We start from the raw sequence: 17815 nt of genomic DNA, 5'->3' as shown, positions 1-17815 counted from the left end.
AAAAATTGTTAGCATTTTAATTTTTAAAACTGAAGATAAACATTGTTAACTAACGTATCAATTCACGCTTTGAAGCTGTTTTGTTATGAGATTAACAAACCAACTAGAGCAAGAGACGTTACTACGGACTCATTATGTTCTGTCGGTGAAAATTAATTTGGTAATTATAGGTAAATAAATGTAAATTCTAAATATTCATATATGAACAAATTGCATTATCTTTATTTAATGTATATCTTAAGTACATGTATTTCATTTTCAAATTGTAAATGTACCAAACTGTTATGTTTATGTATGAAATTTAAATTTTTGTTTTCAACTGTAACATTGAAAACATGTGGCCCAGAACTATTTAGTTAAATCTAGACTTAAAGGGACATTCCTGAGTTTGCTGCAATTTTTAAGATGTTATCGACTAAAAGAGACTTTTTAACGATTGGAATTAAATATCGAATACTAGTATATTTTTCTGCATAAAATATTAGTGGCTGTATATTAAAATTTCATTTTATTTCCTAAAAAATTATTTGAAGACAAAATCCAGTTTGGGCTTCTTACAAACATTAAGACGACCAGAAACACATTGAATACACAGACACTGATATTCTAAACAAAAATATATATTTAATATGTAAGTTTAATCGTAGAAATATTTTATTAGTCGGAAACATCTTACAATGCAGCAAACTCGGGGATATCCCTTTAAAATGATTTATGCCCATTAAATCTGTTTTGCCATTTATTTATTTTATTTTTGGCATCAGTCAGTCTTGTTTATAATAGTGGCGATAATTTCAAAAGTTAAATCCCTTGGAATAAAAATCCCGGTAAATCATAATTACTTTAATAAATCAATTATTTTATTTACGGTGGTTTATATTTATGTTATTTCCATAAATCGGATCTTTAAACTATTTTTCTGTTATTATTTTATTGCCAGCCCCTTGTTTACAATTAGAACAACACATGCCAAGGGTAAAACATTGTTTGTGTACATAAAAATAATAAAACAACATAATATAATACTTTAGGATCTTTAAACTGTTACATATAATAAGATACACTTATAAATAGTGTTAATGGCTGATAAAGGGTTACAACTCCTATATTTGGGAAACTAATTTTACCACTTTTGATTTGAATCAAAGGTACAGTAATCCACTTATCATCCTAGTTAACGAACACTATCGATGTCTGACGATTAATTGAGTCGTTAATGTTCGTACAGTCAGAATCTACATGTAGGTATTCGGAGTTGCGTTTTTGTTAAAATGATAAAACGCGTTTAGAGTTGCGGCCATTAACTTCATGGTTGCTACTTAGTAAATAAAATCGGTATGATAATCCCACAGCAGTGAGCTGTGTATCCATGGTTGACGTTATAATGATGCTGGACCTGCGATGCTAACAATAATGCTATTGAGGATTATTACCATTTCATATTTCTCATTCTGTACTCCAGGCTAGGAAAGTTATAAGCGCATGTACTAAGACGCAATTGTCCCTTCGCAGCTACTTCAGTGCCATTCCGGCGAACAGGGGACAGTGTTGGGCGCTCGCCCAACAAGGACTGATGACCTTCGTCAGATGCAAGTAAGTTTCCAGCTTTTCCAGGCATTAATAAAGTGGTTGTGAACCGTTTTGTTTTTACAATGTGTATGCTACGTGACATGGAACAGGTAAAACGAAGCTCGCCTATTACACCGTTATCTAAACCTCGCCAAATAACCACGATATCAAAACGTAATAACCTGATATTCTATATTTACGGAAGGTCATGTGACTGGGTTTTGATCAATAAGAATACAGATATTTTCATTACGTAATATAACGTACGTAAGTACGTACATACATACATACATACATATACATATATATATATATATATACATTCACACTTAGTATCTGCCTAACTAAATATACATTGAGAGGGGAGGGAGAGAGAATGAATGTTTAACGACACCCCAGCACGAAAAATACATCGACTAGTGGGTGTCAAACTATAATAAATGCGAGAGAGAGAGAGAGAGAGAGAGAGAGAGAGAGAGAGAGAGAGAGAGAGAGAGAGAGAGAGAGAGAGAAATTATTTACATGTAGATTTTATTATTATTATTGTTTCACCCCTACAGGAATCAATTTTGCAAGAATTGCAAGAATACCCATTACTACGGCGAGTTTGAAAACCGCTGCATCACTACATACAGACGTGTGAGTTTGTGGGCTTACTGCGAAAACCGACCACTTAACAGAAGAATTGTCTTCGATACGATCCTGTTACCTACCTGCTGTGAGTGTCAGTCCATCCGGTGTCACCGAAAGATACACTAGTAGGCAGTCGGAGCTGAATCTCATCGCAATACGCCATAACGTTACAATAACAAACTCGCTTAAAGGGACATTCCTGAGTTTGCTGCAATTTTGAAGATGTTATGGGCTAACAGAGATTTTTTGACGACTGTAATTACATATCAAATATGTTTTCTGAATAAAATATTAGTGGCTGTATATTAAAAGTGTTTCTAATCGTTCTAATATTTGTATTAGGTTAAATTTCATTTTATTTCCTAAAACCGGTTTTTTCTTACGTACGAAATTATTTGAAGACAAAATCCAGTTTGGGCTTCTTACAAATATTAAGATGACCAGAAACACATTGAATATACAGACACTAATATTCTAAACAAAAAAATATATTTAATATGTAAGTTTAATCGTAGAAATATTTTATTAGTCGGAAACATCTTACAATGCAGCAAACTCAGGAATGTCCCTTTAACAAATTCTATACGTACTACATGTATGTTATAATTAGGTATTACGATTTATGAATTCATTTAATTAAATAAAACATGTTAATGCGTTCAAAGCCTTTGTGTTATATTGCAAATGATTCTAGTTCTACAACAAATGTATGCCAGTTGTCCAACGAATTTAAGTAGCGGGTACAACCATCGACTAAATATGAAAACCGTTGGAGAACTTGCTGGGCTGTTTTCCGTTTCGACAATTAGATTAGATGTTTAACGACACCATGATAGCAGAATAGCATGAAGCTTGTTCGCAACCGCACTGTCCCGATCATTTTGCCAAGCCAAAAAGATAAATTGGTTAATACTATGTTTACAATCAGTATATGGCACACCAACCCCAACGTAAGTCAAATCCAAAGCAGAGCAGACTTGGCAGCAGAATCTCACTTTTCATTACGTCTGATGCCAACAATATACAATGTCTCTATTGGCAATGGATAAATAGACACACTTTCGCATCACCATCCCAATTAAGGGATGGTCCAGCTTCATACTGCGTAAAGTTTGGACACACAAAAGTGAGTCAGTAAAAATAATAAATTTGCATGCAGTCGAATCCTTGATTTCTTCTAAGGCTTTAATGACTGCCACAAATTCAGCACTAAAGATTGATGCCGAGTCAGGTAGTATCATGGAAAGTATTGTGTCTGATGGGAAAAGTGTAGCACAAACCACAGAATTCCCATCCCGTGATCCGTCTGTATAAACAGGAATGTAATCACGGTACCTGTCTTGAATTTCCATGAAAAATCGTTTGTATATAACAGCATCTGTACAATCATTCTTCAGCTGCAGGAGAGCAAACACAATTTTAGGTGGTGTAATACACCAAGGTGGTAAAACAAAACATGAAGGAGTTTCCAAAGTGTCGGTTAAATCAATGTTGAAAATCGACAAAAACAGATAATGCGAAGACCAAATGTATAATAGCATTTGGCCTTCATATATTTGTTATCAAACACCGCATTATATGTAGGATGTTTTGGTAATTATTTAATCTTGGTGGCATACTGCAGAGAAAGCTTTGCACGTCTAGCACCCAAACAAGGTTCCTGTGCATCAACATACAAGCTCAAGAGCTTTTAGGCCCTTCTTCTGAACATATTTAAGATGGGGCACAAAAGATAACTTCCTGTCAAAAATAACCCCCAGAAATTTAGTATCCTCCACAACTGGAATCGGATTCGTGTCCCAAAACAACTGTGGACCCAAAGCCATTGTCAGTTGCCCATTGATGAAGTTTATTCAAACAAAGCTGCAACTTACGTTCAATGATATTATATTGGACGATCTATAGCAAATCTGAAAATCATGGACATATAACGAGCAAGCCACACCAGGTGTTAAACACTGGATGATGCTGTTAATTTTCCCACAAAATAAAGACCGGATACTACCTTGAGGTACATCTATCTAAACTGAAAGTTGACCTCCAAGGCCCATGCCATGGAGGTCTTTTAAAATCCCATACTTCCACGTGGTATCGTAAGCTACCCTACTAATACCAAGTGCTGATTATTGATGAAAGCTTCCCTACAAAATGTGGAAGTCCCGGGCAGTCCCGCAGCCTTGTCGTTGATGGCCACTCAACACAAGAAGAAGGCGGCCTCTCTTCCAATGGTCAACCCATATATCAACCCAGTCACCAGATGCCGAGTCTCCCCTTTCAAAAGCTGCCCATGGAATGTCGCCAAGTCCACGCTGCCCCCACCCACCCGCTACCATTGAATACATAGTGACTGATATTCTAAACAAGAAAATATATTTAACATGCAACATAAGTCGTTACAAAAACGTTTTTTGTCTTAAGTCATCGTGCAATGCAGCAACCTTATCTGGACAATCCCTTTAAACCGCAGCTCTCCGGTTTATACGCTGAATATAAAAACATTAAGTACTGTAGTGGTTTCACTAACTGCGGTCGGACGCTGTTGGTGTAGATTCTCCAAACGCAAGCCGCAGACGCATCAGATGCAAAAGTACGCATGCGTCGCATGCAGTGTTTAAGAGCCCTTGCATCAAACGTTAAGGTTCGCTAATATAACAAACGCATTGATGTAATTGATATGTGTGTATGTGTGTGTGGGGGGGGGGGGGGGGGGGGGGGGGCTAAACTGTGGTGAACGAGTCATGTTCTCCCGGAAATAGTATTTAAAAAATATATATATATTTGCTTTAGCACTATGGGTTGACCACCGTACCCCTGAACACGCGCTCGGTGTCCGTATATATTTGAATTAATACAGTCATAAAAGACCAGCAGAGCAATATCAGCATGGCTTATTATTTTAATTTGGTACACACATATTAGAAAACACTTAAAACTCACCAGTAACACTTGCTTTATTACACACGTGCTATGTCATAACGCTTTCTTTGCTTTACGTTTTCCGGTCATTCGGCAGAACACAGATAAAACATAAAAAGAATACCTAGCACCTAGTGATATTCTATTCGATCGTAACTGTCGTGTACCGTAATAAACCCAATTAGGGAACGGATTTCCCAGCGACTGTTCCATTAGCGAAACTTTTCAAGATCTATAAATTTCACCCCACGTGAAAAATACCCCAGCAAGAAGCCCTCTTGTTGCTTTTATGTCCATCGTTTTAAGCGTTATTTAACTATGAATTCCATTTTTCCACTATTGTTTAATTTTATGTCTCGTCAATCCGTGATGAGTATAAAAAGACTGATAACAAATTTGATATTTAGTTTGTGAGTGCGTTAGGCCCAGAAAACGAGATGCATGTAAGTATTATTAATTTCCGTGGTGTTCTCTCTCTCTCTCTCTCTCTCTCTCTCTCTCTCTCTCTCTCTCTCTCTCTCTCTCTCTCTCTCTCTTTCTCTGTATGTCTGTCTGTCTGTCTCTCTCTCTCTCTCTCTCTCTCTCTCTCTCTCTCTCTCTCTCTCTCTCTCTCTCTCTCTCTCTCTCTCTCTCTCTCTCTCATCCCAAATGTCCAATATTAAAACGTAATATTAGGCATCAAAATCTAACAAACTTTTGGTTCGTTGACGTCAGCATTATTGACATCCTGTCTAAATGTCTGATATCATCAGAAACAGTTTTAATGGTGCAAACGGCAAACTATTTTATTTTCAGTTATCAAAACCACTGCTAACAATAGTGTCTTCTATTTAGCTTATGGTCTCAGAGGTTCTGAATGTTCAAGCACTATTCCAAACCTTCTCTCACCCGATGCTGTCTTGGTTCCAGAAGGCCATACTATTTTCTTAACTGTACATATTTCTTTTGACCATATATCTGGGGGGGTTTTAAACGTATGTCAAAAAAATTAAAATCTAGGCCTATGTTTGAATAAATAAAGGATGGATGAATCACGGGCGTTCGGATCCTGGTCAGCGGTTATAGGTGTATGATAAGTACCAGTGGTAGCAACAACGAGCATTTTTTTAAACATATTTTTGTGACTTTTTTAATGTATGCTGAAGCAAATGTAATAATATTTTATCATAAATCTTGTTCAGCATAGATGTAAACTTGACACGTCAATGGATATTTCATCTAGGCCTATATCGCAAATTTGCAAAAAAAAGCGTCCCCACCTCACAAAAGCAAGATATAATAATTTAACCAAAAAAACCTAAAATTAGCACAATTTTCTTTGTTATCTTAACTACCAATCCTCCACGTTTAAATGTGTTTGTTTAAACCGTGTGTTTTTAATTGTTAAGCAAACGTGTTACCCGTCTGCCGAAACTGTCCACAGCCGGACACAGAAACACAAAAATGTTGGAAAATATTATAATGTTGCCACATACTAACAATCAGTTTACGACTAATATGTCCTATCGACGATATCATTATGTAGTCTTTGTATTTATAAATATAAAATGCATCAGGCCCGTAGGAACTGGGGTAGGGGTGGGGGACCTAGAGGCTTGTTCTTCCTCTCACACTTGAGGACGAAAATTTATGTTTTAAATTTTCACTACTCTACATAAATAAAGATGATATAAAGATGAAAATATAGCTTGTATCTCTCACTAGATACTGTATCACACACACACGCACGCACACAAACACACACACACACACTTTATATATCGTTCCTACAGGCCTGTACAAATGTGGATAATATGTAGAGGCTGAAGCTAGGGGCCAGTTCCTTTTATCTTTAGGATTTTGTAATCATGATTTCAAACCAATTGTTTCAGGTAGTTTGCTTCACATACTGACATAAAACAGATTTGTTATTATATTTAAGAATTGACCGCAATTATTTTTTGGTTCATGCAAGTATGAACCGAAAAAACGATGTGCACATTGTATGAGCCCGCGTAATCCGGCTTGTTGCACAAATGTAGTGCGGGGGGGGGGGGGGGGGTAGTAGGCGTGGCTTAAATGTTTTCGGTTCATTGAGATATGAACGAAAAAAGTAAGCACCTCTGGACCAATCAGATTGCCGTAAAGTGTATAGACACAAAGAAAATTTAATTATATTGGAATAAAACAAACATAATTACAATATGTCTAGTGTTATTTTCTTTAATCATTCGTGGAGGAAGAAGGAAGTCCTGGTGAAAATATATTACAGGTAAAACAAAACAAAATGATGCTTATTCCAAGTGATAACTATTGTAAATTTTGCTTTACATTGCTAGATGCCAAAAGTGATTATATTATTTTATGTTAATAGTCGAAAATTAGACGAACAATTGTTTCAACCTCTGCCTAAGGTAGCAGGCTTTTTGCCAGAGGGTGCGTAATGAAAACTAAATATATTCAAAGGCGTATATTGGGAGGTTATGGGTTTAAAATGTTTTGTTGTTGGACATTATATTTCATGCACTTTTACAAATTTTAAATTTTGTCAGTTATCTTACTATAATCTATATAAACATTAAAACAAAATATTTCCATTAATTTCCGAGATTGTTTTTTTTTTGGTACATACATGTAATTTTACCCTCCGTACCCCCTGACAGAAATCCAGGGTAGGTAAACAATTATTTGGTGCAGAGTATTTTTAATATAACATACAAAAAGCATTGAAAAGTGCAATTTTATTATGCTTTTATAGCTTTAAAACTAATTAACCAACATTCATTCTAGTCATAGTGCATATGTTGTTCCTGCCAAAGCGTAAGCATTTTAATTTTAATGACAATATACTGAACTGATGATAAACATTGTTAACTAACGTATCAATTCACATTTTGAAGTTGTTTTATTATGAGGTTAACAAACCAACTAGATCAAGAGACGTTAGTGTGGAGTCATTATGGGCTGTCGGTGAATTAATTTGGTAATTATAGGTAAATAAATGGGAACTCTATGTGAACAAATTGCAATACCTTTATTTAATGTATATCTTAAGTACATACTTGTCTTTCATTTTGACATTGTAAATGTACCAAATTGTCTTGTTTATGTATAACATTTATATTTTTAGTTTACAACTGTCACACTGAAAACATTTGTCCCATAACTGTATTTAGTCAAATATGAGGCAAAATCTAGACTGAAAATTACTTATGCTTATTAAATCTTTTTTTTTTTTGCAATTTATTTATTTTATTTTTGGCATCTATCAGTCTTGTTTATAATAGCAATATAATTCCATTTTATAATTACTGTTTTCTAATAGGCGTCTTGATTGGCTAAAATGCTATCACGTGATCTAAAAAAATCAATGTTCATTCTTCCATGAACGTGAAAACTGGACTTTTTCGGTAAACAACAGAAGCCCCGTCTCTATTTTTATCCTTAAGTTCGTCTGCACTGTGAGTGACGGTGACAATTCAGGCTTTAAATGACTCCGGTTTTGAACTGAGACATATAATATATATGATAGGCCACAAAAAGGAAGCTTCTATTAGAAGTTATAGCAGAGAATGCTCAACAAATTAAAAGAGAGACATCAGCGCAGCTCTGTCACATTTGACAAAAACACCAAACCGACAACTTACACGCACGAAAACACATACGCCTTCGTGCACAATTCAGCGACCTGTCCTTTCCGAGAATAATATCACACAATCACAAACTTCCTCTGAAATCCACATACACAGTAACACTGAAACCACTTTATCCCTTTCAAGTCAGTCTTCACATTCATTTTCACCAATTCAACTTTTGACAACTGCAATTTTAATATAGGTAGGGGAGATTCGGACACTCTGGCTTCCGCTGTATTTGCCACATAAATCTTCTAAATTATTTGACGCTCTCCCTCATGTTAATCGAAAAAAAAAATTACGTTATTGGTTGATGTTCTGTTATTTTAAATTTTATAACGTTTTATCCACATCTGATTCAGAAAATTAAAATTTATAAAACCTTATGTAAATCAATATAATGAATCGGAGATTTGACGGGAAAAAACGAATGAATGAATATTTAACAACACCCCAGCACGACAAAATACATCGGCTATTGGGTGTCAAACTATGTTAATGCAAACAAATAAAGTGATGATCAACATCAATATAAAAATTCAAGATTTAAATAAAAACAGTGTAAAAAATTGTGCAAAAATACAAATATCACAGATAGATACTGACTTTTACTCAAAATTTCAATTTGTGCTTTATTGGCCATGCTCAAAGAGAATGTTACACCCCTGCACCACGGTGGGTTACAGCATGCGCAGGGAAAAAAAAAACAACCAACAAACGAATGTAAGTTTCTAAGCGAACTCCCTTATTTGTGTATTGATACAGTTGTAAATCATTGTGGAATAGAGTTCGACTGGGTTTTTTAATATAGTTTTGTATAATGGCAATATTAATGCATTTGGAACGCGCTACGCCATTCATACAGTGTGTAAACCGGTTTTGGTGTTTATCATCGCATGAACGTAAAAAATATGACGTTCAGTTCTTAAATGAATGCAAGGTTGAGATTCTACGTGCACTATGAAAGAAACAATCTTAAAATTAGTGGAGAGAATTCTAAAAGTTATGTCCCTTGGTATAAAAATCCCGGTCAATCATAATTACTTTAATAAATCAATTCATTTACTTACGGTAGTTTACATTTATGTTAGTGACATAAATCGGTTCTTTAAAATATTGCACATAATAACATATACATATAAATGGTGGTGATAAAGGGTTACAAATTGATAACCTATGTTTGGGAAAATAATTTCACCACTTTCGATTTACAACTGAAGTGCTAGAGTCACGTAAATTAATTTATTCATCATCCTAGTTTACGAACACTACCGATTTCTGATGATTAATTCAGTCGTTAAACTATACCCGGGGTACAAACTGGATTAGACCAGAATAAAAACACATGTTTTATTTAACGACGCACTCAACACATTTTATTTACCGTTATATGGCGTCAAACATATGGTTAAGGATCACACATATATTGAGCGAGGAAACCCGCTGTCGCCACTTCATGGGCTACTCTTTCCGATTAGCAGCAAGGGATAGACCAGAATATACCCCGGGGTATAAAACAGGCTAGCCCAGAATATACCTCATCCTGTCATGACAGCTTGTTCTGAAGGTGCACGTAAAACCCTATGACATGACATGACATATACCTCTCTAGTCTGTATTTCAATGTCCAGAGGTGTTTTTTTCCATTATAATTTATATATTTTGGGATAGAGAATATCGAAATATCTTCTAAAATGACTGATCCGTGTTAGTTTTATTTTTATGAAAGCAATAGTTGCTTTTCTTTTAAAGGGACATTCCTGAGTTTGCTGCAATTTTTAAGATGTTTTAAGATGACAGAGACTTTCTGACGACTGTATTTACATATCAAATATATTTTTCTGCATAAAATATTAGTGGCTGTATATTAAACGTGTTTCTGATCGTTCTCATATATGTACTACGTTAAATTTCATTTTATTTCCCCAAAAAGATTTTTTCGTACGTACGAAATTATTTGAAGACAAAATCCAGTTTGGGCTTCTTACAAATATTAAGACGACCAGAAACACATTGAATATACAGTCACTGATATTCTAAACAAGAAAATATATTGAATATGTAAGTTTAATCGTAGAAATATTTTATTAATAGGAAATATTTTACAATGCAGCAAACTCGGGAATGTCCCTTTAAAGCGTTTATTATTATTATTTATTTATTTAGTTTGTATACAGGTTAGTAATAATAAAAAAAATTAGGGTTAGGGGTATAAAACAGGCTAGCCCACTTTAACCCCGGGTATAGTTTGGCGAGGGTATATTTTGCGCTGTTACACCGGAATCTACATGCAGTTATTCGGGGTCGCGTTTTTGTCAAAGTGATAAAACGCGTTTAGAGTTGCAGACCTTAGGTTGGTGGTCGCAAGTACCAGTCGATGGAATACCGATGCGCGCAACGCTATATAGCCTTATACATGAACAACGGCTATATAGCGTTGCGCGCATCGACTGGTACTGATCATACACATATAACTGAAGGCCAGGACCCAAACGCCCGTGGGATGAATAGGTGAAAGACCGACTGGGTGGACTAAAGAACGCATGAAAGCAGACACACACAAATAATTACATTAAAAAAACCTACTCATCATTATTTTGACAGTTTACATCCCTGCTGATCGTCGCGACCGCTGCATGCGTCACTGTGGCTTCACGAGTTTACACCAGAGATGAAATATTCCGAATAGTGAGTGCTGGGATTCCTAGACCAGGTTACTACCACGCCAAACCTGGTTACCACCATGCCAAACCCGGTTACCAACGTTACGGCCCAGTGAACACTCACGCAAAGTTCAATCAGCGGTATCGTCCCGCACCACGTAATACGTACTACGCAGGCGCCAAGCCACCATACAGGACAGGAGGATACTACAATCCGAAACAATCCATTCGGTACCAGTCCTGCAAGCAAGATGATCCGTCCGCCAAATACGAGCTCTCTTCGGATGTGTCGAATTACCCGGGGTAAGTAGTAGAGTTAAAGTTTGTTTTGTTTGTCGACACCTATAGAGCACATTGTTTTATTGATCATCGGCTATTGGATGTCAAACATTTGGTAATTCTAGCACATAGTCTTAAAGAGGAATCCCGTTACATTTTTCCATTAGTAACAATGGATGGTTTATATGCACCGTCCCACATACATGATAGCACATACAACGGCCACGGCCTGTGGTATACCAGTCGTGGTGCACTGGCTGGACAGAAAGATAGCCCGATGGGCCCACCGACGGTGATCGATCCGAGACCGACCGCGCATCAAGCGAGCGCTTTACCAATGTGCTTTAGTCCCGCCCTCTTGGTCCGGTAAATGCAAAAGAATACAACAATTATGTGTTTACTGTGAGATATATAATATGTTGGTCGGATTGGTGCTTCCGGGGCAATAGTGCCTTAATATATAATGCATTTTATTGTACCTTTTCGTGATCTGACCCTTCTAAAACGTAGCATGTCTTTCAATGCTGTAAGTGTCCTGTTAAACTTTGTGCCCAGATATTCTAGGTACCATGTTTAAAAGTTACTTCCACTTCCTAGAAAAAAAAAACCCTGTAATTTCAATAGTAACTGATAAAACTGTTATTTCACTAATAAATATTTTTAAAGACATTTTACTAACTTGCCACGATATATATGATAAATACACTGACCTTTCTTGCTGATATCCATATTTCGCCATCTTCAATACGAAGCAAAGTAATATGTGTTTAAGCTAAATTCAAACGACTGCACGTAGAGCAACTTCGACGTTCATTAACCTATTGAAACGTCATGGCATTGTTGACGTAATAGTTATATTTCCGGTAATGTCCGTAATATGCGGAACCTGTTGAAGTCCCATTCAATGTTTTTGAGGGTTTTTGTTTTATTGTTGTTCAAAATTTCAGTAACAAATAAAATTCAAAGATATATCGAGGTGCAGGCTTACACATGGACTTATCTCTCTAGGTTCGTACTAATTAAGACAGGAATAGCCCAACATCGCTGAAGGCTTAGATTTCGCAACAATTAGTCGATAATCAACTGTATTAAAAATGCAAACAAAATTTCCGGGCCACTGTTTTTGAGAGAAGGGGATCTGTTGTTGTTGCTGAGGCGGGACATGATGTGTGTGTGTGTGTGGTGTGTGTGTGTGCGTGCGTGTGCGTGTGTGTGTTATTAAAGAAAATAACACTGAATGTATTGTAATTATTTTGGTTTTATTCCAATATATAATAACAAATGTGTTTTATGTCAGTATGTGGAGCAAACTACCTGGTTCCTAACCTCAGCATCTACATGTTACATCTGTACAGGCCTGTAGGAACGATATATAAAGTGTGTGTGTGTGTGTGTGTGTGTGTGCGTGCGTGCGTGCGTGCGTGCGTGTTTGATTTTAAAATATTTTATGACACCTTATCCAATGGTCTCTTCTTCGTCTTATTTTCAAAGGGAGGCAGTCATCGGAGAACTGGGCCGACAGGAGCAGCTATACAGGATACTGAATACCATGAAGGTTCACCGAACATACCACGGGTAAGTTGGAACACCTAACATACCTGTCTATGTCCATTTAGGTGATGACCATTTATCGATTTCTGTTTGGACAAGATAAGACCAAAGTAACACTAAAAGAGGTCGGTCCAGTTGTCATACACATCTGTCCATCCCCACTGACCTATGGACCTAGGTTAGAGTCGTTAATTTACACACTCAGGTACGCGCGCGCGCGCACACATACACACACACACACAGACACACACTTATATATATATACACATTATAAGTCGTACATACAAACACCACATTACATGTATATTATATGCATGTGTGTCTGTGTGTACATTTGAAAATACAAAAATATTTTGAAACTGTATGCTGATAATTGTTTACCATTCGAGTTTATATGTGTTTTTATCATTGCAGCTACACGAAAATTTTGGACTTGTCGACCTGTAAAACAAAATTCGCAACGCTTGCCAGCTTCTACAATCCGGATTACGGTACAGGTCGCTGCTGGGTTCTTCCCGATTACCAAGAGAAAGTCGAGTTTGCCATCTGCAAGTAAGTACATCTGTGCTGAGTTTAGCCACATCGAGATGAAAAACGTTTCCCCAAAAGGAAAAATTGGTTTATGCGCTTTCAAGTTAAAGGGACACGCCCTAGTTGTTAACCATTACGCCGTTGTTTTTCGCTATTAAACCCATTTTTTCACAAATAAAATTGCACTTTACTTACCGTTTATTATTTAGAATATACATTTCCATTCACCTGAAGTGTTTTTTGGTAATCCTGGTAATCCTGGTGTTTGTAATACCACAAAATGCATTTTTCGTATTTCATAAAATGCCACGGGCCTCTGAGAAAAAACCGTTGAGCAGACAAGGTCTAATCTATTTTTAGAGGGGATATTCCCATTTCAATGTCACAGACGTTGGTATACCACGTGACCGTTATCATTTTGGTTCGGTTTGTTTTCTCGTGCACGGTTCGCGCAATCAACATCCGATTTGTTGGCGTTTGCTTGTTGTTCATTTGTGAGATTTTTCTTCATAGTTCGTGAACATTTTCAGTAACAATAAAGTTAAGACAAGTAAGTATCTCAATACAAAACGTTACAAACCCTTAAAACCAATAATTTTGCTAAGTCTTACGATATCTGGAGAGGGGATACAACCAGAACAGAACAGTTGGAACATGTCCAGGAGAGGTGAAAGGAACGCATCCCAAGTCTGTGCGCACTCTGTGAAATTTGTCGTGACGTAGGCATTGTTGTGCTTCGAGCGACATCTACCGGTGACATCAGAATACTAACTTTCAAAATTATTTCAAGCAATTGGGACATGGGGATTCCCATGGTATTTATCGATATAAAACCTGTTTTTTCACTCCATTTGATAAAAACGTGATCTAAGTGTGTTACAGGTTTGTAGATTAACCAAATTATAATTTATTTTCGCTGGATGGAACTAGGGCGTGCGGCTTTAAACCAAAATGACCACACCGCGAACCCGTCAAACAGCTGTTCGCGAACGTTAGCGTTGCTTCTTGTCGCTGAACACGGGTCCTGGTTTAACGAACAGTCGAACATCAGTGTCATGGTGGAGCTTGATCCATATAAAGTTAAATAAAAATATGTGTGGTTCTGGTTGCACCTGAAAATAAATTAGGGTAGGTAGGTAAAGTAGGTAGGTAAAGTAACATTTAAAACAAATGTTTTGAAGATCAGTAGGCGGAAAAAAAAGGTTTACTGTAGATGATAATTGATTTTGTTTAGGGTCGGTCGGTTAACCGGAACCACACGTATTTTTGATTTCGCGTAATAAGAAGATAGAACCGTGTAAAACTAGAGAGGAAGGAAGGAAGGAAGGAAGGAAGGAAGGAAGGAAGGAAATGTTTTATTTAACGACGTACTCAACACATTTTATTTACGGTTATATGGTTAAGGACCATACGCAGATATTGAGAGAGGAAACCCGCTGTCATCACTCCATGGGCTGCTCTTTCCGATTAGCAGCAAGGGGTCTTTTATATGCATCATCCCACAGACAGGATAGCACACACGACGACCTTTGATATACCAGTCGTGGTACACTGGCTGGAGCGAGAAATAGCCCAATGGGCCCACCGACGGGGATCGATCCCAGACCGACCGCGAAAATTGAGAGATGCTGTCTGCGTCAACCTGACCAATGATATTTTGTATGTATCTATCTATATATAATTATTGTATGTATGTATGCATGTACGTACATATGTATGTATGTATGTATTGATATATGTATGTATTGTTTGTATGAATATCTATATAGTGTATATATGTCGAGATAGAGGATTATATGCATATATATTAACGCATATTAATGTATGTATGTATGCATGTATGTATGTATGTATGTATTTATGTAAGTATGTATCATTTCTTTATATTTTATATTTTTATTTTAGACATGGGACTTGCAATAATTCGTGTTACAAGTCTGATCTTCCAGGGTTAAAAGCAATATGCGCCAAGAACTTCCGGCACGTGTCGGTGTGGGCGTATTGTGAGAATACCTACGGTGGAAATCCTATTGTCTACACTCGCTTGGTCATCCCCGCATTCTGCAGTTGTAAGCATCTCCAGTGCTAACAGGACTGACGCTAACAGGACTGATGCTGTTGAACGTAAACCAAAATAATTGATTTGTTTTTAAAAGACACGATATACATCATATTCTTCTTTTTTTAATTTTTCATATGTAGTACACCTGAGGATTAAACGTAGTATATGACAAAAGTTTGTTTCTTTCGTCCTTTGTAGTGTTAATATCCACGAGGAAGTACGAATGGATGGTAGGTTCAGAATTGCTTGCGATATACCAGTCGTGGTGCATTGGCTGGAGCGAAAAAATAGCCTAATGGGCACACCGACGGGGATCGACCCTAGACCGACCGCGCATCAAGCGAACGCTTTACCACTGGGATACGTCCTGCCCCCGCAAATACTTCAAGGTCCTTTAAAATGTTCGAACAAGAGCGGAAAACAGTTTCGCTGAATGTACTACAAACGCCGGTTCTTAGATTGTGAAAAAGTGATTAGGCATAACCTGAAATTAATTCACAAATGTTTACCTTTGACAGGCAATTTCGCGTCCAGGACAGCGTGATTGTACTTTATATCGTTAAACATCCAGTAGCGGGACGGGACATAGCCCAGTAGTAAAGCGCTCGTTCGTTTGATACGCGGTCGATAGCCCAGTAGTAAAGCGCTAGTTCGTTTGATACGCGGTCGATAGCCCAGTAGTAAAGCGCTAGTTCGATGCGCTGTCAAGGGGGTGGGGGCATAGCCCAGTTGTAAACCGCTCGCTCGATGCGCGATCGGTCTATGATCGACCCCCGCCTGTGGCCCTATTGGGTTAGTTCTCGTTCCATCCAGTGCACCACGACTGGTATATCAAAGGCCGGGCTATGTGTTATTCTGTCTGTTGGATGGTGCATATATCAGATCCCTTGCTACTAATGGAAAAATGTAGCGGGTTTTCTCTCTAAGAGAATATGCACGAATTACCAAATGGTTGACATCCAATAGCCAATAGTTAATAACTAATTGTGCTCTAGTGGTGTCGTCAAACAAAAAACATCTTTAACCTTTCTAAATACTAGAATGTGTTTCAAATTATTCTCCTGCCAATATCAAAATTAGATTTAACTGGATTATTACAACGGCCTCCGATTTAGAAACAGGACTGTACTAGGATGAGATCCCAGTTGGTACTAGTCTTAAAGGGACTATCCTCTGGGGGGTTTTGGCAAACATTAAGATGATGTGGACCAACAGAGATTTTTAACGACTGTAATTACTTATTAAATATATTTTTCTAAATAAAATATATGTGGTATTTCTGATCGTTCTAATATTTGCACCAGGTCACACTTTGAGGGGTGAGACGGCGAGACGTAGCCCAGTGGTAATAACGCTCGCTTGATGTGCGGTCGGTTTAGGATCAATCTCCGTCAGTGGGCTATTTCTCGTTCTAGCCAGTGCACCACGACTGGTATATCAAAGGGCGTGGCTTGTGCTATCCTGACTATGGGATGGGGCATATAAAAGATCCCTTGCAGTTAATCGAAAAGAGTAGTCCGTGAAGTGGCGACAGCGGGTTTCCTCCCTCAGTATCTGTGTGGTCCTTAATCATATGTCCGACGCCATACAACCGTAAATTAAAATGTGCTGAGTGCGTCGTTAATAAACTATTTCCTTTCTTCCTTCTTGCAGTTTGGGATACTTAAAATATCAGGACGATCAGAAACACCTTGAATATACAGACACGAAAATTTATTTATATGTAATTGTAGTCGTTGCAATATTTTATAAGTCGAAAGCATCTTACAGTGCTCTTTGAGAATGGCCAATACAGCACAAATCCCCTTTTCTGCGAGATCCTATTGACATTTTGAGTAAAAGTCAGTGTCTTATCTGTGATATTTGTATTTTTTGCACAGTTCATTAAACTGTTTTTATTTAAATCTTGAATTTTTATATTGATGTTGATCATCACTTTATTTGTTTGCATTACCATAGTTTGACACCCAATAGCCGATGTATTTTTCATCCTGGGG

General features: G+C 37.2%; 1 protein-coding gene across 1 annotated transcript; it reads left to right on the top strand.

The window, feature by feature from the left end:
* Nucleotides 1-5466: 5466 nt before the first annotated feature.
* On the top strand, nt 5467-15992 carry LOC121376538. The gene is made up of 5 exons (XM_041504447.1): nt 5467-5561; nt 11337-11698; nt 13166-13249; nt 13640-13777; nt 15662-15992. The coding sequence occupies exons 1-5, from the start codon at nt 5556-5558 to the stop codon at nt 15843-15845; spliced, it is 774 nt and encodes a 257-aa protein (XP_041360381.1). The 5' UTR covers nt 5467-5555; the 3' UTR covers nt 15846-15992.
* The last annotated feature ends 1823 nt before the right edge of the window (nt 15993-17815 follow it).

Source organism: Gigantopelta aegis, chromosome 6 (assembly GCF_016097555.1).
Source record: "Gigantopelta aegis isolate Gae_Host chromosome 6, Gae_host_genome, whole genome shotgun sequence".
Lineage (NCBI taxonomy): Eukaryota > Metazoa > Mollusca > Gastropoda > Neomphalida > Peltospiridae > Gigantopelta > Gigantopelta aegis.
Note: the sequence above shows the minus strand (reverse complement) of the source record. Positions and strands in the feature narration are given on the sequence as shown.